We start from the raw sequence: 24,678 nt of genomic DNA, 5'->3' as shown, positions 1-24,678 counted from the left end.
GCGTTTTCTATTTATTTTTTTGTTCCATGATCTTTGAAATGCAAGAGATAATGTAATATTGCAGTTTAGGCGCACTTTATGTAATGGCAGCAGTGTGTTAGCAAAGTTTCAGAATGATCCAGTGAAGCATTGCAATACTGGACTATTTTGTATCAAGTCTGCCCAAATGTGCCAAATTGGTCAACTGATACATTTTCAAGTACATAACTATAGAGAACATTCAAAAACAATGGGAATACAAAATGTACGTTTCTTTGTGTGTCCCCTCACAGTCCCCGCCGTTCCATGAGTTGTTTTTTATCAGTTTTTTAAAGGTAATTTTGCTGTTTGCTTGAGTAATTGGAGATGGAAGGAAGTTCCATGCGATCATTGACCTGTATAAAACTGTGCATTGCAGTGAATTCGTTTTGGACTTGGGGACTGTGAAGAGACCCCTGGTGGCATGTCTTGAGGGGTAGGTATGGGTGTCTGAGCTGAACTTTATTTTATTATGCAGACAATCTGGGATTTTCGTCACAGTAATATTTCTCATAAAAACTAGATGAGAAGCAGTTCATCTTTCGTCAAGCCTCAACCAGGAAGACTGGCATACATGTTGTTGATGTTAGTTCTGTATGTGCAGTTAAGAGCATGGCCTGCTGCTCTGTTTTGAGTCAGCTGCAGCTTTGCTAGGTCTTTGTTTGCTGCACTTGACCATATTACAGGACAGTAATCAAGATAAAATTAAATCGAATTTTATTTGTCACATGCGCCGAATACAACGAGTGTAGACCTTACACTGAAATGCTTACTTACAAGCCCTTAACTAACAATGGAGTTTTAAGAAAGAATACCCTAAAAAAAGAAAGAAAGAAAAGTAACAAATAATTAAAATAACAGTAGTAAAATAACAATAGTAAATTAACAATAGCGAGGCTATATACAGGGGGTACCGGCACAGAGTCAATGTGCGGGGGCACCGGTTAGTCGAGGATGGGACAAGACCAGAGCCTGAACAACTAGTACAGTTGATTTCTTTGTCAAAAATGCAGAACATCTTTTTATATCAGACATACCCCTCCCCAGCTTCACAACAACTTTGTCAATATGGCTTGCCCATGACAATTGACCATCCAATGTCATACCTAGGAGTTTAGCTTTCTCAACTTGCTCACTGGTCACATCTTTTATGTACTACTCCAGTTGAGGTTTAGGTCCTAGAGAATGTTTTGAACCAAATACAATGCTTTTAGTTTTAGATTGATTTAAGACCAGTTTATGATTAATCACCCATTCTGATACTGACTGTAACTCCTTATTTTGAATTTCAGTGAGCTCACTGGCTTTGGATGCTGACATGTAGAGTGTGGAATCATCCGCATACATAATCATTCTAGCTTCTTGTAAGGCCACTGGCAAATCATTTATAAAAAATAGGGAAGAGAAACGGCCCAAGGCAACTGCCCTGAGGGACACCACACTGTACATATCTGATGTTAGAAAAGCTTCCATTGGATAAATAACTCTACAAACATGTGATGGCAGGTAATATAAAGCTATAGCAAGTGAGTTAAAAACAATATTTTTATGATCAATAACATTCAAAGGCTGAACTGAAATCTAACAATACAGCTCCAACTATCATCTTATTGTCCATTTCTTTTAACCAATCATCAGTCATCTGAGTCAGTGCAGTACAAGCTGAGTGGCCTTCTCTATATGCATGCTGAAAGTCAGTAGTTAACTTGTTCTCTCAAAAATAGCATTGTATTTGGTCAAACACAATCCTCTCCATCTGTTTACTAAGAATAACCAGGAAAATGATTGGGCGGCTGTTAGAGCCAGCAAAGGGTGCTTTACCATTTTTAGGCAGTGGACTGTGGACACACACACTCCTTTAGGCTTTGGTTAAATATATACAGTAGCAAATAAAGGTAGCAATATAGTCTGCTACCATTCTCAATCGTTTCCCATCAAGGTTGTCAATACCTGGTGGCTTATCATTATTGATGGATAACAATAGTTTTTCCACCTCTCCCATACTAACTTTTCATTATTAGATCATTGATACAACAATATGATGGTTCACTGTTCAGTGTTGTCATTTCACTTCTGAGTTTTTACACTTTACTAGTGAAATAGTCATTGAAATGATGGGAAATACCGAAAGGTTTTGTTATAAATGACCCATTAACTTCAAATGAACGATGGAGATGAATAGGGTTTTCTGCCCATGACATCATTTAAAGTACTCCAAAGTATTTTCCCATTGTGTTTTATGTCACTTGTCTTTGTTTGGTAATATCATTTCTTGTTATTTTTCTTAAAATTAGTCACAGCATTTCTCAATTTAGTGTATGTCAACCAATCAGCTGAGCAGGATGACTTGTTAGCCACCACTTTTGCATTATTTATTTGAAAAATAAAAATGTTCAATTCATCATCAATCCAGGGGAATCTAACAGTTCTCACAGTTTCTTAACAGGTGCATGCTTGTCAACAATTGGCATGAACAATTCTACAAATATTTCCAGTGCTGCATATGGATTCACTTCCTCATACACATCAGACCAACATATTGTATTTTCATCTTCAACCAAAAATCCTGAGATTTTTGGGGGGATGATCTCTTATAAATTACTTTAGGGCCAACCTTTGGCACTTTGGCTTTCCTTGTTATTGCCACAATGTTATGGTCACTACAGACAATGGAAACTGATATTGCTTTGGAGGAAAGCTCTGCAGCATTAGTGAAAATATGATAAATACAAGTGGATGTCACAGATCCAACACTATTGGTATACGCACTCTAGTTGCCTGAATGAAAACCTGGGTCATATTACAGTCATTAGTTACAGTTAGAAGCTTCATCTCGAGAGGACACCTAGTTGCTAGTGTTCAGGTCACCTAGAAAATAGACCTCTCTTAACATCACACACATTATCAAGCATTGCGCACAAATTATCCAAATACTGACTGTTAGCGCTTGGTGGCCTATAGAAAGACCACAAAAAAAGACGCTTTAGATGAGTCAGGTGAACTTGCAACAACAACATTCAACATTATATTCTCTCTAATCCTTACAGGCTTTGAACATATACAGCAACAGCCATTCGTGTCTTTTCTGTAGATGTTATATCCCTGTATTGCTACTGCTGTGTCATCGAAGGAATTATCTAAGTGAGTGTCAGAGATAATAATATAATGCCATTTAGCAGACGCTTTTATCCAAAGCGACTTATAGTCATGTGCGCATACATTTTTACGTATGGGTGGTGCCGGGGATCGAACACACTACCCTGGCGTTACAAGCGCCATGCTCTACCAATTGAGCTACAGAGGACCACCAGTATATGAACATTATCTGATGTTAGCAAGTTATTGATTATATTAACCGTATTTCTAAGGCTACATTAACCCCCTAGAGTCTATTGACGCACCTTGTGAGTCAATCTAAGTAACATCATTTAAAAAATCCCCAGCAAACTCTGTCAGTTCAACCTTATTTCTAAGGCTACATATATTCATATGTACTATTCTTAGCCCTTTCCTTGTTAGCTTATCTGAGATTTACATAATATGGAAACAAATTAAATGTGTGTGTGTGTGTGTGTGTGTGTGTGTGTGTGTGTGTGTGTGTGTGTGTGTGTGTGTGTGTGTGTGTGTGTGTGTGTGTGTGTGTGTGTGTGTGTGTGTGTGTGTGTGTGTGTGTGTGTGTGTGTGTGTGTGTGTGTGTGTGTGTGTGTGTGTGTGTGTGAGAGAGAGAGAGATTTTGGGCTGAAGCTACTGACCCTGAGGCTCTTTCATTTTTCCAAGGCTTTTGGGAGGGAGGGTGAACAATGAGCCTGTTGTAGCGGATGTAATCAATGTTCCCATCAGTGGAGGTTCCTCAGAGGAGGAAGGGGAGGACCATCCTCCTCAGTGAATTTCATAAAAATAAAAATAGTGAAACATTAAAAAAGTTATCCTTTATAGACAAAGTCATACTAAATATATTCACGTCACCAAATAGTTCATTAAAACACACTGTTTTGCAATGAAGGTCTACAGTAGCCTCAACAGCACTTTCTGGGGTAGCACCAAGGTGTAGCCGGAGGACAGCTAGTTTCCGTCCTCCTCTGGACTTCAATACATAACATCAATCAATCAATCAATACAATGTATTTATGAAGCCCTTTTTATATCAGCAGATGTCACAAAGTGCTATAAAGAAACCCAGCCTAAAACCTCAAACAACAAGCGATGTAGAAGCACGGTGGCTATGAAAAACTCCCTAGAAAGGCAGGAACCTAGGAAGAAACCTAGAGAGGAACCAGGCTCTGAGGGTTGGCCAGTTCTCTTCTGGCTGTGCCGGGTGGAGATTATAAGAGTACATGGAGAGAGAGAGAGAGAGAGAGCGAGAGAGAGAGAGAGTCACACTGTGGCCCCGTCCGACGATACCCCCAGACAGGGCCAACCAGGCAGGATACAACCCCACCTACTTTGCCGGAGCACAGCCCCCACACCACTAGATGGATATCAACAGACCACCAACTTACTACCCTGAGACAAGGCTGAGTATAGCCCACGAAGGTCTCCTCCACCGCACGAGCCCGAGGGGGCGCAAAACCAGACATGAAGATCACGTCAGTGACTCAACCCACTCAAGTGACGCACCCCTCCTAGGGATGGCATGGAAGAGCACTAGTAAGCCAGTGACTCAACCCCCAGTAGAGAGAGGGGAGCCGGCCAGGCAGAGACAGCAAGGGTGGTTCGTCTCTCCAGTGCCTTGCCGTTCACCTTCGCACTCCTGGATCAGACTACACTCAATCATTGGACCTACCGAAGAGATGAGTCTTCAGTAAATACTTAAAGGTCGAGACCGAATCTGTGAATTCCATAAAAATTTAGCTATATAGGAGAAAGCCCTGCATCCAGCTGTTTGCTTAGAAATTCTAGGGACAATAAGGAGGCCTGCGTCTTGTGACCGTAGCGTATGTGTAGGTATGTACGGCAGGACCAAATCAGAGAGATAGGTAGGAGCAAGCCCATGTAATGCTTTGTACTGTAGGTTAGCAGTAAAACCTTGAAATCAGCCCTAGCCTTATGATCAAATGTTTTGGTTCTAGTCAAGATTCTAGCAGCAGTGTTTAGCACTAACTGAAGTTTATTTAGTGCTTTATCCATAGGAGGCTCATGGTTCTCACCCCCTTCCATGGACTTACACAGTAATTATGACAACTTCCGGAGGACATCCTAATACCTATCAGAGCTCTTGCAGCATGAACTGACATGTTGTCCACCCAATCAAAGGATCAGAGAATTAATCTAGTACTGAAAGCATACGAGACAGCTAGATAGCACTGCATTGCATAAAATGTGGTGAGTAGTTGACTCAAAGAGAGAGAAAGACAATAGTTTAACAGTTTTGAACAAATAAATATCTTAAAAAATTAAGGAGAAGTGAGAGAGACAGAGAGAGCGATAGAGAGAGCTAGCTATGTTTTGTATTTTTTTCACTTTCACTTTCATTTACTTAGCTAGCGAACTCAGTTAGCTCGTTTAGCCTTCTCAACACCTGGCTCAAACAGAGAGGGATGCTATGTTAGCTAGATGTCTATCCAACACTGGAACTCTTCGAAGTCAAGGTCATCTTTTGGTTTGATTAATTTATTGCCAACAGGGCCTGCCGGTGTAACTGCTAAACTACTTGCTGTACAATGTACTGCATGATTGTAGCGGGTTCTAGGAGAAATTTTGACTATGACGTAAGTTAATATGGTGACAAAGATGTAGGCTATGTGTAGCAGTTAGCGGTTATGGTATGAAGGTTTGGCTTGTAAAGTTTTTTTTGCCTGGTCTCAGACAGCTGTTGTGTTGTGCACTGAAGTCCAAAAGCGAAGGGAAAAGGTGAGAGGAAGATAGCGCGTAGATGCGGGAAGGAATTATACAACGATCAAATTGATCATGCTGTTTATATGTGGCTGCTATGAAAAGGAACTGTGTTTGCGTGTGATCAAGGGTGTATTCATTCCACCAATTCTGTTGAAAAACATTTATTTAACGGAAAGCAAATGAAACGCAACAGGGATAAACATACCTGAATTTGTCCAATAGAAACTCTAGTTTTTCCACTGTTTGGACAAATCATTACACCCTAGATCAGCTAGATGTAGGCAAGAATGTGCAAGGCGGTATTGAATGTGTCGCTGTCTGTTACCTTGATTGCTCAAATATTTATCTCGACCTGTGCACCTACGTTGTAAATTCGTAGGCTAGGTTGTAGCAACCTCATGATGGGTATAGGGAAAATGTGCGTGTCATGTAGTAAGCTAAACCTACTGATGTTACATTGAGCTGGGTGAATGGAATATGAATGACAGTCATCCAATATGCTGTAATAGAAAAAAGGCCATGCTCACAAAAAGATAATCGTCCTCCCTAATCTTAAACGGCACCAACCGCCACTGGTTCCCATGCTCTCTGGCAGCTTTTTTAAACAGCAACAAACAGCAGGGATTTAGACAGCTACAAGCCCAGGACAATCCACGGTCGCAGCCACAAGGGCTAACCGCATCGCAGACTGTGTTCAAGCTGTCAAGGAAAAATTGCTACCTTGATAGCTAGTTAGCAGGTAGGCTAGCCGCTCCGCCAAGCAGACTCTTCAAACTTTTGTTTGGCAGGATCCCTGGACAGACACAGTATAGTGTTCTCAGCAACAGAGGCTAACTGCGTCACGGGATCCAAATTCAAAAGGTAGCTAGTAACAAAACTTTTTCAATAGAACACTTTTTCAATTACTTTCAAAACATTAAAAACAACAAACCGAGCTCTACTTTGTTTTGCATTCAACATGTGACGTACCGGAAGTTCAGAAATGCAAACTTGTAGTGTATTTGAGATTTAAAAGGCTTCTAAAGTTTGTAATTTCCTCTGTTCAATTTGATTTGATTCTTCCTAACAGAAATGTATCAACCCCTACAACAAATGTCCATAAATTCTAATCCACATAATAATTCACATTTCCTGTTGCTGCAGGATTATTTTCCTGCTGTGAGAAACTGGGTCAAATGAAGATACGGCATCTGTATCAATTGGATACCTAGAAAAAAATATAAAATGCTTCACGTCAAATTATAATGCTGTTGAGTAATGGGGTATTCTGATAAGAGGAGGATTGCAGCTGTCTCAGCTATTGAATGTTGTCTGTTTCATAGAGCCATAAACCAGAGCACAAGACATCTTGGGTCAACAAATGTGAATATTTCATGTGATTTGTCTTTCAAAGCTGAGATAGAGATGTGTCCCAATGTGCCATGCGATACAGTGGGAACATCCTCCTTGCTTTAACATCGCTATAGAGATTGTTACACAGCAGTGCAACTGATGTGGGAGCATGCTGAGCCATGCTCGTGTGTGTGTCTAGTAGGCATGATTTGCAGCCTATTCTAAAAGTGGAATTGGATTCTACAACTCATGCTCCTTGGCATTGATCCCCAACCCTGTAGGAGGCTTACAAACCAGAGAAAAAAATATTGTGCTTTATTGATTCAGCCTTGATAGCTTGCAGGAAGGATTTGAAACACTGGACATATTGAATTATACAACCGGTGGGTCTAATCCTGAATGTTGATTGGTTAAAACCATATTCCAGCCGGTGTCTATTTAAGCATTATACAATGGGTGGGGACTAATCCTGAATGCTGATTGGTTAAAAGTGCATTCCAGCCTGTGTCTGTCTATGACGTCAAAATGACTTTTTACTCTGTTCCAGCTGACTGCGCAATCCACTGTCTCATCAACCCAGGCAGGGAAGTTATAAACTTAATCTCCACCATAAAAAGCATCTAGACATTATCTCACATTTCTTTAAGACTAATATTTAGTTTTCAACAGCGGAGATTTGTATAAACCTTACTGTCTGTCACTCCGACATTTGCAACATTGTTTCAATATTCAAATTCTCTTAGTAATGAACGTGTAAGGGTCGGGAGTCGGGACGAGAGAGCGAGGCAGGCAGCATTTCTCAGCCAGTCGAAATCATGATTCAGCTGGCATAATTTTTATGGATACATACAAAGAAATGTCAATTGAAAAAAAGGTACAACGAAACAAAGTGCAGCTAGTTTGCAGTCTTTCCAGCTTCAGTGTGAAGTTATTGTGTTAGCTGTGTTGTTGGCTAGCTCCTCTGAACAACAGTGTCCTAATGAGCGAGCACATTTTCTATGCCAGGCGAAATCGTGCCTCATTAGCTCATTGTTGTGGATGTATCCAAATAAATGTCACTAGAAAACAGCTTAAACAAATGCAAATGCAGCTACTGTTGTTAATATTTTTGATGTTTTACGTGACTGTAAGTTAGCCGTAGTTGGCTAGCAAGGGATAAGAACGTTGCCAGCCAGTATGGCAATGGAACATTTAGAACGAACGACTGGGTCGCGTCCAAACACACAGAACAAAAAGACTGAATGACTGGGTCGAGTCTCTGGCAACCGAACCAATAGAACGAACGACCAGCAGTCTTGGTATCAACCCTATATTTGTGTCTGGACTATATAATAGTATGAATAAATTCACAAAAATAATGAAAATATGACAACCATTATTTGAATATGTTGGTAACCCGTTGTATAAAAGTGATATTGAAAATATGTCAACCATTATTTGAATATGTTGGTAACCCGTTGTATTAAAGTGATAATGCCCTCGAAGCCGGTGTTTGGAGGATATATTGGCACGGTTTTCCGGCCCTCGACGGACAACACCCGTGCCAATATATCCTCCAAACACCGGCTTCGAGGGCATTATCACTTAAATCTACACTAGCCTACAGTTCAAATAAATATGCAAAAATCCATACACAGCTTTCCTTGACTTGCCTCTTCTTCATGACATTGTCTGGCAATACCACCATTTTTTCTGCAGCTCGCATATGGAAAATATGTTCTCTCGTTTTCTTGTTTCCCTCTGACATTTCTGAAAAGATCAAGGAAGGTGGGAGTTGAGAAAATGTCAACAAAGCTGTCAACAAGGCAAAGAGTGGCTATTTGAAGAATCTCAAATATAAAATATATTTTGATTTGTTAAACACCTCTTTGGTTACTACATGATTCCATATGTGTTATTTCATAGTTTTGATGTATTCACTATTATTCTATAATGTAAAAAATAGACAAAATAAAGAAAAACCCTTGAATGAGTAGGTGTGTCCAAACGTTTGACTGGTAGTGTATATCTCAGCAGATTCCAAAACCCATTTTTTCAAGTCATTATGTTGGCTACTACATGATAATAATACTTTAATTCGTTCTATATAACTTGTTGTCATGTGGTCTAGTCCTACAGGTTAAGAACCACGAGCGCCATTCTCTTCTCTCCTGTTAAATGAGCCCTGGCCCCCCATCTCCCTTTAATGGCCAAACCCACCAAATAATTATTGAATTTCCCACTCCAGTTCCTGTCACATCCGGTTTCAGCACCACGGCTAGCTCCCTCCCGCATTCTCGTGATTTAGCTCGTGCACCCCTGTGCTTGTTTTGCGGAGCCAACTTTTGACTAAAGGCTGGTGGAGTTGTGATTTGAGAAAGCTTAATGGTTTTTCTTTCCATGTTTCGCATGCGAGGTGGCTGACAGAAGAAAGACATAAGGAAGAGGATCTTCAGCACAAGGCACTGAGATGCATTGAACATCATGCAGTGACGGCTCCTCACCAGATTTATTATTTACCCTTTATTTTTGTGCTCAGCTCTGCAACGAAGATTGCAAGACGACGCGTAAAAGAGGAGGAAGACATTAGTGGAAAAGACAATCTGCATGTGAAAGTACTGGATTTGGTGCTATCGGAGGCAAGAGATGCAGCCTACTAGCAAGCTTCTGAGTCTCACCCTCCTCGTCTTGATGGGCACTGAACTCACCCAAGTAGGTTTATAAACGCCATTTTACTCCCCATTTAAGATACTCAAACCATGATTAGCGAATTATCCTACAGATTACCTACTTAAAGAAGGTGTAGACCTAGAGATTTAAATATTTTATAAAATCGAGACGATAAAGGGATTTCATCCCCTTCGTAAAATTTGATAAGCGCTAATGCGCATCCGCCGAGGTGTTTCTATAGCCAAATGTATGATATCTATTCCTGCTTGTCTAGAATAAAAATGTGACAATCAATTAAATAGTCTAGGCTATATTTAAATATTTAAATTGTTGTTTCACATTCAATTCATCTAACTAATTATATATTCACTCCAATTATGTTTGAGATAATCTAATTTCTTATTTCTAAATCGAAATCAGCGAGCAAAACGACTGAATGAAAGTTAATCACATGGCATTAGCAGTGATAGCCTACTGTATCAACTAACAGCCCATATAGTTTCACCTGAACTGAGACTTTGGGTAAATCTTGTTAAACTTTCAGCCCATTGCGGAGTCCCTATCCCATTCAGGGGGTTCTTGGTGTGACTATCCAAATCCGCATGTCTGAATACTTATTTTGGACAATTGAGAAGCGATACTAAAGATAGCGAGCAAAATATCTTCAAATTAGTCAATTATTAATTTCACAATGACAGAAGTAGGCCACTTTTACATACATGGATAAGTAACGCTGTTTTGAGAATATCTATTAAACATGCTGATAAGATGTGACTTCAGTTTCATTTAGTCAGAATTGCAGGCCTATTGGTCTAATATGGCAGAGGAAAGGCTAAATAAGAAAGCTTAACAAGCATTGCATAAACAAGATTCTACCGCAGGTTGTAGCATGAATAGCCTCATCTCTTTACATTGATACTACAGGCAAACAAAAATCATTCAACACAGTAATAATAAACTGCTATTTAAAATGCGAAACAATTAAAAAATCATCAGTATTTTTGTTATGATTAATAGCTGTGATTAATAACTAGTATTCATTTGTAATGCTGGTCTGCATGAACATGCTCTTCTTAATATCTCAATTTTATTTTCAAGGAATTGTTTCTCTGTTCAGAGATGCATTGCACTCCACAGTGCCACAGCGCCTCCCCCTGGCAGCCACAATGCCACCTACATTTCCCAACTGTCTTGGGACACCAACAGGGTGTTCAAGCTTTTGTTGTAGCCCAGCACTACCACACTTGATCACACGCTAATCAACTGATCATCAAACTCTGGATTCGTTGAATCAGGCATTTGGTGCTTTCAAATAGTCATGACAAATTGACATTCTTATTTACATTCCTGAAGCTGGTATGGCAGGCTATGGCACTAAGTCTAGGCTACACAGTATCTGACAAGTGGGCGTGCAATACCATTTGTAACGACAAGGTGGCGGAATGTCCCTAGATATCCCTGCACCTGGTTGGTTAAGCAAAACAGGACCATGGACAGCGCTAGAGATTCTGCCTGCATGTGCCATTATTGCGCCACGGACATTGTTCCTGCCTGATGTTAAATATGATGTCGTTTAAAAATCTCTACGATTAATCAGATGTCCCTAGATTACGAATTGTCGTTTGCCTATCTTTATTGGATGAAATGAAACTTGATTGTACCTTGTGGAGAGTTGTTGCTGATGGGTTTCAATGTGGTTGGACTAATCCAGTTCTTCTCCCCATCGAGAGTCATCCAGCCACCGCTATTAAGTAACCTACACAATTAAGGCATCCAGTCTGAGAATGCTGTTTTCTTTAGGTTCGTTTGGCCTCATTTTGTCTCCATTGCTTTTGTGGGGTTTCATGCTTAACTTGATTATATCACACATTGACTTCAAAGTCTGAAGTCATGTTATTTAGATATAGTTTTCCCTGGCATGAAGATAATCTCTTGTATTTGGTATAGAAGGTGGAAAGGTGCAGAATGCTGTCTCGTTGTGGCAAGCGCGAAAACGTGGCACCATGGATTTTAGCTGAGGGTTTTTCTATCCGTGCGCGGTGGGCGGGGGTATCCAGCGAATGGGAGAGGCGACTGAATTCCGTCATCTTATAAACTCGAGATTGATTGCAGGAGAACGGCATCACATTTTAAAGCAACCGCATTGACCCATCATCACAGTCGCTTTTGAAGAGAGCAGAACCTCCACCTGTCATCCAAACATGTTCAAACCCAGACTGTCCGCTGTTGCAGCCATGCCGTTGCATCAAATGACTGGCAATATTATTTGCCTACTTAGTTCTCCACTGGAATGTGTATTTTGATAATACGAAGAGAGCGCAGATATGTCGGTGCCTTTACTGAAGATTGGAGTGGTGCTTAGCACGATGGCTATGATCACTAACTGGATGTCGCAGACGTTACCGTCCTTGGTGGGACTCAACACCACTAATCTCTTGGTAGCTTCAGGAGGGAAAGCGGACCGGAGCACCGGCGTGAGTGACAGCTGATTCAGGAACCATTAGAATCATGTACCCTTCTGAGGATAAATTGCGGGCTTACATTTGTGCCAATAGTACGAATAAAAATAGTTTTAAAAAGTTATTAGTATGCCTATAATTTATCATGTTGGTTGTTAATTGAAAGAAAAAAAAACTGTTGTTGGTTGTGCATCAAACGAGAGGAAAATTGACTGTAGTGACTATTGCCAAAACGAGTAGGCCTATCCATGAACATATTGTTGAATAAACTGCTAATAATGATGTTACTATTCTTGTTAACCCTAGTGTAGGCCATACAACAACTTTCACATATTCTTTGCTATATGGATGAACTGATATATTGGAGAAGAAGTGTGGCAATGTGGTCCAATGATGGACAATAATAACAGTTCTAAGACTGTGACTAATGTATTTAAATATAAAGAGCAAAATTAGGCTACATTATATAGACTAACAGCAAATGTGGCATGTTATAGACATAATGGATCTTAGCATAATACACTGCATGTCACTAATTGCCAGAGTACATCTAGAGCCATATTTCTATTCATATCTAAATTGCTCTGGGTTCATGTAGTGGTAAAACTTAAACCAATCGACATTTAGACCAGCCTCAGTATCTAATTATTACTCCGAAGGCTTGTTGCTAAATAGGCTATGACTGTTTTACTGAATGACTCTACCCCATGATATATTGGAGGGTTGAAAATGTAAGGTTAAATTGACTTACATGGCACAGATTAAATTCCTATAGGCTATGTTAAAACATTACAAGTACTAGATTATGAATTAATATTATCACAATCCAGCAAAGCTATTTGAGTAGATTTACAAAGATGTTTCCCTCAATTTGCCAGCCCCTTTGTCTTTAGAATGTGGACAGTCTGTTTGATTGTTGAAGATTAGGGTGGAGCATACTGCAAGGTTCAACACTACAGATTGCATTTTACGTAATCATACTCCATCATCTTGGAACAAGGTTATGTAAATCCCTGTGGTGAAATGATTCCACTTCAAACTAGCACACATTTTCGGCAGAGATCATGATTTTTGTCCAAACCTCCCAAAATGTAATTGCATTGTTTTGTAAGCGAATGCATTTTAGATATGAGTGGTGATGTGGTGCGACTAGTAATGTGGTGTATCTTAAACTACTGAGCTACGGTGAGCCTTGCCAAGCCAAGCTGGACTGTACTGGCCTGGTAAACCATCCTCCACAGTTGGTGAAACGGTGCTGGAAAGGACAATGTGAGAGCCAGTACAGTATGGTATGAAAATGGAAATACTGTCACATCACATTTATTTTTTTATTTTTTGGTCATTTAGCAGACGCTCTTATCCAGAGCGACTTACAGGAGCAATTAGGGTTAAGTGCCTTGCTCAAGGGCACATCGACAGATTTTTCACCTAGTCGGCTCAGGGATTAGAACCAGCGACCTTTCGGTTACTGGCACAACGCTCTTAACCACTAAGCTACCTGCCGCCCCATCCTTAACCACATCTTTATATGAATAATCATTTTCCATTCATCTCTGTCTCTCTCCCTGACTGGCCCCATCCTTGTCTGTCTGTCTGTCTTATCTTCTCTCTCCCTGTCTGTCTGTCTTATCTTCTCTCTCCCTGTCTGTCTGTCTCTCTCGTAGGTGCTGCCAGCCAACCCTGAGGAGTCATGGCAGGTGTACAGCTCAGCCCAGGACACGGAGGGCCGCTGTGTCTGCACCGTGGTGGCGCCTCAACAGACCATGTGCTCGCGGGACGCCAGGACCAAGCAGCTCCGGCAGCTGCTAGAAAAAGTAATCACCCCATGTAGCATGACGTATTACAGTACCCATTACCTCCTATTATCAGAGCTCCACTAGAACAAACACCATTCACCAGTTGCACCAACACTACCATTAAATCTTATTTTCAGCAGTAAGAGCCTCTGGCCAGAGGACAGGAGTCACTCACATGTATGGTTCCTTGAGAATAGCAGTTCAGTTCACCCTGCAGTATTTTGACAATATTAATTTCCCATCATCATAATTTGATATGATCTGAAATTGTCTTATACAGTAGATTTGTTTGGAAGCCAGGTGTTGCACACATTTGGCACCTTGATGGGGAATAACCGGTAGTCAATGTTAGCATACTCTCAATCCCTATCACTGATGTAGGTCTTTCTGATTCGCTTGATCTTCAAGTACACGTAACAGTATATTGCTCTTGAGCACTTGAATCACTGTAATGTCTGGCTAGCCACATTAGAGATTACAGTGACAGTTTTTGCAGTCAATCATCCACAGTACAGTGCCTTAGGAAAGTATTCAGACCCCTTGACTTTTTCCAAATTTTGTTACGTTACAGCCTTATTCTAAAATGGATTAAATAAAAACATTTCCTCAGAAATCTACTCACAATACCCCATAATGACAAAGTGAAAACAGGTTCTTAGAAATGTCTGCAAATTTAAAAATAATTTACATAAGTATTCAGACCTTTGCTATGAGACTCGAAATTGAGCTCAGGTGCATCCTGTTTCCATTGATCATCCTTGAGATGTTTCTACAACTTGATTGGAGTCCACCTGTGGCAAATTCAATTGATTTGACATGATTTGGAAAGGCACACACTGCCTATATAAGGTCCCACAGTTGACAGTGCATGTCAGAGCAAAAACCAAGCCATGAGGTCGAACGGAATTGTCCGTAGAGCTCCGAGACTGGATTGTGTCGAGGCACAGATCTGGGGAAGGGTACCAAAACATTTTCTGCAGCATTGAAGGTCCCCAAGAAAACAGTGGCCTCCATCATTCTTAAATGGAAGAAGTTTGGAACCACCAAGACTCTTCCTAGAGCTGGCCGCCCGGCCAAACTGAGAAATCGGGGGAGAAGGGCCTTGGTCAGGGTGACCAAGAACCCGATGGTCACTCTGACAGAGCTCTAGAGTTCCTCTGTGGAGATGGGAGAACCTTCCAGAAGGACAACCATCTCTGCAGTACTCCACCAATCAGGCCTTTATGGTAGAGTGGCCAGACGGAAGCCAGTCCTCAGTAAAAGGACATGACAGCCTGCTTGGAGTTTGCCGAAAGGCACCGAAAGACTCTCAGACCATGAGAAACAACATTCTCTGGTCTGATGAAACCAAGATTGAACTTTGTGGCCTGAATGCCAAGCGTCACGTCTGGAGGAAACCAGGTACCATCCCTACGGTGACGCATGGTGGTGGCAGCATCATGTTGTGGGGATGTTTTTCAGCAGCAGGGATTGGGAGACTAGTCAGGATCGAGGCAAAGATGAACAGAGGAAAGTACAGAGAGATCCTTGATGAAAACCTACTCCAGAGCGCTCAGGACCTCAGACTGGACAAAGGTTCACCTTCCAACAGGACAACGACCCTAAGCACACAGCCAAGACAACGCAGGAGTGGCTTCGGGACAAGTCTCTGAATGTCCTTGAGTGGCCCAGCCAGAACTTGAACCCGATCGAACATCTCTGGAGAGACCTGAAAATAGCTGTGCAGCGACACTCCCCATCCAACCTGATAGAGCTTTAGGGGATCTGCAGAGAAGAATGGGAGAACCTTCCCAAATACAGGTGTGCCAAGCTTGTAGCATCATACCCAAGAAGACTCAAGGCTGTAATCGCTGCCAAAGGTGCTTCAACAAAGTACTGAGTAAAGGGTCTGAATACTTATGTAAATGTGATATTTCCAGGTTTATTTTATAAATCAGCCAATATTTCGAAAAAGCTGTTTTTGCTTTGTCATTATGGCTATTGTGTGTAGATTGATGAGGGAAAAAACAATTTAATCATTTTTAGAATAAGGCTTTAACCTAACTAAATGTGGAAAAAGTAAAGGTGTCTGAATACTTTCCGACGGCACTGTATATCTACAATTAATTGTGTCATGCACCAACAATTTTGAAGGAGCATTCATGGCCAAATATCATATCTTTGTGTTCACTGAGTGTATATCTTGTTTATTTTTATTCACAAAATGTATCAAAGAGAGGAGGCAGGTGCACTAAACCTGGGAAGACCCTAAAACACTAAATGTAAACCCAGGTAAAACCAGGTTTCCTTGTATATTTGGGGCTGTATTTAGGTATTTATTGTCTTTATTTTTTTATTGTGTCCTATGTGTTAGGTCCAGAACATGACCCAGTCTATCCAGGTGCTGGACCAGCGGACCCAGAGAGACCTGCAGTACGTGGAGAGAATGGAGGTCCAGCTGAAAGGTCTGGAGACCAAGTTTAAACAGGTGGAGGAGAACCACAAGCAGAACATTGCCAGGCAATATAAGGTATGTCAACATTGCTCTTACATAGACAACATTGTACAAAGAGATGTGTCCGCATTTATCAAGTGTCTCAGAGTAGAAGTGCTGATCTAGGACCCTCCTGTCTATATAATCTTATTCATAAAGATCTAAAAGTCAAAACTGATCCTAGATCAGCACTACTACTCTGGGAAGCGTGATTCATACAGCCCCTGGTGGAAATGAAACCCTTACACCTAAATGCTTGCCCCTGGAAAAATAAATAAACGTTAACTATTTTGATGACGTTTATGTTTGTTTGTGTGTGCATATGTGTTCCCCGTCTATCCTCACCAATGCAATGTGTATGCTATGTTCTGTCATGAACATCACTGGGAGTGATGACCCTTGCACGTTTTGTGTGTGTATATTAGATAGGCTAGTGAGTTAGATTATTCAACACTCAACAGTATCTCATTTTTTTGCTTGCAGGGCTAACTTTAGGAAATTATAACGCTGCAGAGACTGAAGAGGCAGTTCAATCCCAGTGTTCTATCCCTGAACTTGACCAATGACTATTTGCACCATGCATTCTATTTGAAATATAGCACCTTTTTCACCCTCAGACCTTCACTGCTCTTTGCATTTCTGCATGTTACTGTAGATGCATTCCATAAATAGATTTTGTTCAGTTTTTGTATTATTTTCATTAAATTCTTATTTAATTTCATATCTCGTTTAGTTTAGTATATGCATACTTGGTTACTACAGAGAAAACGGAAACATTGTTGTATGTGACATGAAAGCATGTAACCCTAAGATGTTGCATTTTAAAAGGTGAAAATAAAATATTTTCCCAATTGTTTTTGGTGTACCGAGGACTTGTTTCATGCTGCTTATGTTTGTGAGGATGTCACATCTGCTCATGATACTGTTGAATGTGTTAGGTCCACTCTGCACTCACCATAGGGAGACAGCCAGAGTAGGGCAAGACAGGTGTGGCACACCCATTTGCTCGCATAACACTGAACCAAGCCTATTTTAACCTTTCAGGCAATAAAAGCGAAAATGGAGGAACTTAGACCATTGATACCAGTGTTGGAGGAGTACAAAGCCGATGCAAAATTGGTATTGCAGTTTAAAGAGGAAATCCAGAATCTGACGTCTGTGCTAAATGAACTCCAGGAGGAGATCGGAGCCTATGACTACGAGGAGCTACAAAACAGAGTGTCAAATCTTGAAGAGAGGCTTCGTGCGTGCATGCAAAAATTAGGTAGGCTCAGATAACACTGAAACACCCCCTTTGCTTCCTTGTGCAAGGGGCCAATCAGATCTACAGTAGTCATTCTTCTCACACCAGCAGATCTCAATCTATCCACCGCACCTACATGTTCTACCCCTACAGTATATCAGCTTTAACATACTCAGTTATTCTCTCATGTTAGGAAATCAAAGATGCCTTGACTACATCTATTCCTTTTCCTACTCTTACGTGTACTTACATGCCTACTGCATCAATGCTTAACAATATTGCTGATGAAAAAAGAGACTTTGTCCTCATACAGTATGTCAAGTTAGACGCTATACAAACACGTTAGGATTTAGAGTTGTTAGCGGGTGATTTTAATTATGTTTTGCTAATTTAATCCTATTTAGTCAAAACTACGTCACTAGTACATCATGTTATGTGTGCCAGAAATGAGCTGTGAGCTTATGTCCACTTCTTGGCTAAAAGCTACACACCATCGTAGCGGCAGTCATCTAAAAATAGTGACAGGATATAACAACTGACAGATTACTTCTCTCAGTAATCTCCTTGTTGCATGGGTTGTTCACAGGAAGGAATATAGATACAAAGCCTACCTGTCACAATATCTATTTGATTGATGTCACAAATAAGTGAAAGGTTGAAAGTACAGATGTAGGATCTAAATTTTAGCCAGTTTGCTACAGCGGGAAAATAATCCTGCAGCAACAGGACATTTGAATTATTATGTGGATTATAATTAATGGACATTTTTGTATGGGTTGATACATTTTTGGTAAGGGAATATCAAGTCTGAAACTTCAAAGTGGAAATTACAAACTTCAGAAGCCTTTTTAAACATCAATTACACTACAAGTTTTAATTTTCCTGAATTGCAGGAAAGTTATTCTGCAACAGGGTGATCAAATTAAGATCCTACATCTGTAGGTGAAAGGCTGAACAAATCAATGAATGTTGCAAAATGCTTGTTTAAAAAAAACAGGAGGAAAAATGTAGAAGAAATAGATAGAAGAAATACACTGGTAAGGAATGAGACCAAGGGAAGACAACATGCATTGAAGTCAGTTTCCTTCGCACCACTGTATGATTCCATTATAAGCCAGATAATCATGGCACTGTCGGTAGCATTGACTGTTAGGATGCTAAGTGTACCAATGGGAATACATAGACCCTGTATGGAGGGAGAAGAGCTAATGTGCTGGCAAATTCCTAGAAATGAAAGAATGTCTCACTACAATATCAGAGGATTATCCAATTTTGTTTCAAGTGCTCAGCTTTAACTTTCCAAGTACTATAGCAATGGGCGATAGCAAGAGTTACATATTACGGAACACTATCTAAGAAAAATGGGGGCTGTTACCTTTTTCTGGATGTGAAGTGAGGGGGAGGTGTGAGTGTGAATTGACTCAAAGTTGAATATTGCACTCACTGTCCCTGTTTTTAATATAGCATTTGTAGAGGAGAGTAATTGAGTGTGTGATTTATATAAAAACAGAAAAGTCTGTTTCCATTATTCATAGTTATCATTTATCTATGACATTGAAAGGATACTGTTGTACAGAGACCACAAGCCCAAAGTTAGTGAGCCAACATTGAGTAATTTGTAATTCTGAGGAAAATAAATAGATTGCAGTAGGACTAGATTCTGGCACACACATTTATACAGTATCTACACAGTTCTTGCTAGAGAGCCCTCCAGCTAAAACACTAATGTCAAAACCTGAAGAAATCACTGAACTGATCACTAGATTGTAATACTAAAGCTGGATTTGTCATCCTAAACAAGTCATATTGAAAATATAATTTTCAACATAATTATATATCAACTGTAGTTGCTACATTAAGGTCACTGACCTGCGCAGACAGACAGACACACACACACACACACACACACACACACACACTGTTTTCCAACCTATAGACAGCATTGATACTCCAGAGATAAATGCAGTATCTTGCATTGTGTCTTTGGCTCTTGCAGCATGTGGGAAGCTAACAGGAATCAGTGATCCAATCACAATTAAGACGTCTGGATCAAGGTTTGGATCCTGGATGACTGACCCCCTGGCACCTGAGGATGACACGAGGGTAGGCCTGCTTCTGCAATGTCTATCATATTTATTATACAGTATAAACATAAAGCAGAGTCAACTATTTTCTTTTGTGTTAATATGCAATTGTGAGGACACTCAGGAAAGGTAAAATATCAGATGTAAGATGTTAGCATAAATCATATTTGAATTACCCAATTACTCAAGTATTGACCAAAATGGATGCCATTAGAATTTAAGTAATGTGATTTCATACCTCACTGTCTGGGATTAGCTCACCGGCACCAGAACAATGGGAGGTACAGTGGGGAAAAAAGTATTTAGTCAGCCACCAATTGTGCAAGTTCTCCCACTTAAAAAGATGAGAGAGGCCTGTAATTTTCATCATAGGTACACGTCAACTATGACAGACAAAATGAGAATGTTTTTTCCAGAAAATCACATTGTAGGATTTTTAATGAATTTATTTGCAAATTATGGTGGAAAATAAGTATTTGGACACCTACAAACAAGCAAGATTTCTGGCTCTCACAGACCTGAAACTTCTTCTTTAAGAGGCTCCTCTGTCCTCCACTCATTACCTGTATTAATGGCACCTGTTTGAACTTGTTATCAGTATAAAAGACACCTGTCCACAACCTCAAACAGTCACACTCCAATCTCCACTATGGCCAAGACCAAAGAGCTGTCAAAGGACACCAGAAACAAAATTGTAGACCTGCACCAGGCTGGGAAGACTGAATCTGCAATAGGTAAGCAGCTTGGTTTGAAGAAATCAACTGTGGGAGCAATTATTAGGAAATGGAAGACATACAAGACGACTGATAATCTCCCTCGATCTGGGGCTCCACGCAAGATCTCACCCCGTGGGGTCAAAATTATCACAAGAACGGTGAGCAAAAATCCCAGAACCACACAGGGGGACCTAGTGAATGACCTGCAGAGAGCTGGGACCAAAGTAACAAAGCCTACCATCAGTAACACACTACGCCGCCAGGGACTCAAATCCTGCAGTGCCAGACGTGTCCCCCTGCTTAAACCAGTACATGTCCAGGCCCGTCTGAAGTTTGCTAGAGTGCATTTGGATGATCCAGAAGAGGATTGGGAGAATGTCATATGGTCAGATGAAACCAAAACAGAACATTTTGGTAAAAACTCAACTCGTCGTGTTTGGAGGACAAAGAATGCTGAGTTGCATCCAAAGAACGCCATACCTACTGTGAAGCATGGGGGTGGAAACATCATGCTTTGGGGCTGTTTTTCTGCAAAGGGACCAGGATGACTGATCCGTGTAAAGGAAAGAATGAATGGGGCCATGTATCGTGAGATTTTGAGTGAAAACCTCCTTCCATCAGCAAGGGCATTGAAGATGAAACGTGGCTGGGTCTTTCAGCATGACAATGATCCCAAACACACAGCCCGGGCAACGAAGGAGTGGCTTCGTAAGAAGCATTTCAAGGTCCTGGAGTGGCCTAGCCAGTCTCCAGATCTCAACCCCATAGAAAATCTTTGGAGGGAGTTGAAAGTCCGTGTTGCCCAGCGACAGCCCCAAAACATCACTGCTCTAGAGGAGATCTGCATGGAGGAATGGGCCAAAATACCAGCAACAGTGTATGAAAACCTTGTGAAGACTTACAGAAAACGTTTGACCTGTGTCATTGCCAACAAAGGGTATATAACAAAGTATTGAGAAACTTTTGTTATTGACCAAATACTTATTTTCCACCATAATTTGCAAATAAATTCATTAAAAATCCTACAATGTGATTTTCTGGATTTTCTTTCTCTCATTTTGTCTGTCATAGTTGACGTGTACCTATGATGAAAATTACAGGCCTCTCTCATCTTTTTAAGTGGGAGAACTTGCACAATTGGTGGCTGACTAAATACTTTTTTCCCCCACTGTAGCTACATCTACTGGTTGTCATTGCAGTAAGATAAGTCATTCTAGGGATAATTGGTGTCTGATATCATGTATATCTTATGTCTGAAAGAGATGAATCCCAGGATTGGATATCATGCAGAACTTTTATTGTTGTGTTCATTAAGGAATACCACTGACATTGGGGTGGACACATACTGTATCCATGTCCTATACACTGAGTGTACAAAACATTAGGAACAGTTGCTCTTTCCATGACATAGACTGACCAGGTGAATCCAGGTGAAAGCTATGATCCCTTATTGATGTAACTTGTTAAATCCACTTCAATCAGTGTAGATTAAGGGGAGGAGACAGGTTAAAGAATGATTTTTTTGAGACAATTGAGAAATGGATTGTGTGCCATTCAGAGGGTGAATGGGCAAGACAAAATATTTAAGTGCCTTTGAATGGGGTATGGTAGTAGGTGCCAGGCGCACTGGTTTGTGTCAAGAACTGCAACGCTGCTGGGTTATTTCACACTCAACAGTTTCCCGTGTGTATCAAGAATGGTCAACCACCATGGTCCAAAAACACCAAGACAGTCGTGAAGAGGGCACGACAAAGCCTATTCCCCCTCAGGAGACTGAAAAGATTTGGCATGGGTCCTCAGATCCTCAAAAAGTTCTGCAGCTGCACCATCGAGAGCATCCTGACTGGTTGCATCACTGCCTGGTATGGCAACTGCTCGGCCTCCGACCACAAGGCACTACAGAGGGTAGTGCATACGGCCCAGTACATCACTGGGGCCAAGCTTCCTGCCATCCAGGACCTCTATACCAGGCAGTGTCAGAGGAAGGCACTAGAAGTTGTCAAGGACTCCAGCCACCCTGGTCATGGACTGTTCTCTCTGCTACCGCACGGCGGGCGGTGCCGGAGCGCCAAGTCTAGGTCCAAGGGGCTTCTTAACAGCGTCTACCCCCAAGCCATAAGACTCCTGAACAGCTAATCATGGCTACTTGCATTTTTTACTTAACACTTTTTTTTTTTTTCATAAAAACTGCATTGTTGGTTAATGGCTTGTAATTAAGCATGTCACTGTAAGGTCTACACCTGTTGTATTCGGCACATGTGGCAAATAACATTTGATTTGATTGGATTTGATCCAAAGGACGTCCAGCCAACTTGACACAACTGTGGGAAGCATTGGAGTCTACATGGGCCAGCCCCGACAAATTGAAGCTGTTCTGAGGGCAAAAAGGGGTGCAACTCAATATGTTTTGTACACTCAGTGTGTCTGTTCTCTTGCTTCAAATTCATGAGGACACAAACACTTAAAAGAGAATGACTTAAGCGGAGACTACCGTTGAAAATCTGAGAGATCAGAGATAAGTTGAGTCATCTGCACTGGCTCTCAATGATTGATGAGGGTCGAAGCCCTGGCTTTGTAGAGAGATTCTGTCTGGGAATCCTTTGATATTCTTAATTTCATATCAGAGTTAGAGCAGAAAGACCACAAGCTCTCCATGATTTCATATTACATGATGGTTTTAGATTATTTTTTGCCAATAACACACTGTACTGACTTTTTAATGCACTTGTATTCCCATCTAGGTGTGGTACATGGACGGCTACCACAACAACCGATTTGTGCGGGAGTACATGTCCATCTACGACTTCATGAATTCCGACAACTTCACGTCTCACCGCCTCCCCCACCCATGGTCGGGCACGGGTCAGGTGGTCTACAACGGCTCCATCTACTTCAACAAGTTCCAAAGCCACACAATCATCAAGTTTGACTTCAAGACCTCCGTCATCAGCAAGTCACGCCAGCTGGACTACGCCGGCTACAACAACATGTACCACTACTCCTGGGGAGGCCACTCGGACATCGACCTCATGGTGGATGAGGGCGGGCTTTGGGCCGTCTATGCCACCAATCAAAACGCAGGAAACATTGTCATCAGCAAACTGAACCCCAGCACCCTGCAGATCATCAAGAGCTGGACCACCAACCACCCCAAGAGGAGCGCAGGAGAGGCCTTCATGATCTGTGGTACGCTGTATGTCACCAATGGCTACTCCGGTGGGACCAAGGTGTACTATGCCTTCAGCACCAACTCGTCCACCTACGAGTACATTGACATACCGTTCCAGAATAAGTACTCTCACATCTCTATGCTGGACTATAACCCTAAAGACAGAGCGCTGTACGCATGGAATAATGGTCACCAGGTGCTGTACAATGTCACCTTGTTCCACGTCATTCGCTCAGAGCAGGAGCAGTAGATAGCTAGCCATGCTGTGACCTTCTCATTCTACGGCAGACCTGGGTTCAAATACTATTTGATAACTTTTAAATATGTTTAGCATTTGCTTTAGCCTGCTTGGAGTGCCAGATGGATGGGGTTTGCAGTTTTACAACAGTTATATTGGTTCCATTGTACCAGGCAAGCTCAATCAAACTTGGCTAGATCAAGTGAATTTGAACCCAGGTCTGGTCCACGGATGCTTCAAAGTAGGGGAGATATGTAACTCAAATCAAATCAGTTTATTGGAAACGTACACAGATTTGCAGATGTAATCGCAGGTGCAGCGAAATACTTGTGCTTCAGAATCTAGCTCCAACAGTGCAGTAATACTTAGCAATAAAAAATTCACACATAATCCAGAAAAATGTCAATACATTAAGAAATTAAGAAATATGAGAACGAGCAATGTCAGAGACCAGAATATAAATATATATATACATATAATAGTGTCTAAAGACAGTATGGACAGTATATGAATTGAACATGTGTGTACAGCAGTAGTTCTATAGGATGAGCCATGACTAGAATGCAGTATATACAAATAAAGTGGGTAAAACAGGAAGTAAACATTATTTAAGTGACCAGTGTTCAATGACTCTATGTACATAGGGGCAGCAGTCTCTAAGGTGCA

The 24,678-nt window shown here is 41.1% G+C and overlaps 1 protein-coding gene across 2 annotated transcripts; it reads left to right on the top strand.

Annotated features, from left to right (window-relative positions):
- Positions 1-9,403: 9,403 nt before the first annotated feature.
- LOC121550407 (noelin) lies at positions 9,404-24,343 on the top strand. 2 transcript variants are annotated; one of them, XM_041862656.1, is made up of 6 exons: positions 9,404-9,876; positions 13,958-14,107; positions 16,443-16,598; positions 17,607-17,826; positions 19,802-19,908; positions 23,347-24,343. In XM_041862656.1, exons 1-6 carry the CDS (start codon positions 9,811-9,813, stop codon positions 24,022-24,024), a joined length of 1,377 nt encoding a protein of 458 aa, XP_041718590.1. In that variant the 5' UTR covers positions 9,404-9,810; the 3' UTR covers positions 24,025-24,343. The 2 variants fall into 2 exon arrangements, with proteins under 2 accessions (XP_041718590.1, XP_041718589.1); XM_041862655.2 differs by lacking the exon at positions 9,404-9,876 and adding an exon at positions 11,492-12,308.
- The last annotated feature ends 335 nt before the right edge of the window (positions 24,344-24,678 follow it).

The sequence above is a fragment of the Coregonus clupeaformis genome, chromosome 18 (assembly GCF_020615455.1).
Source record: "Coregonus clupeaformis isolate EN_2021a chromosome 18, ASM2061545v1, whole genome shotgun sequence".
Lineage (NCBI taxonomy): Eukaryota > Metazoa > Chordata > Actinopteri > Salmoniformes > Salmonidae > Coregonus > Coregonus clupeaformis.
Note: the sequence above shows the minus strand (reverse complement) of the source record. Positions and strands in the feature narration are given on the sequence as shown.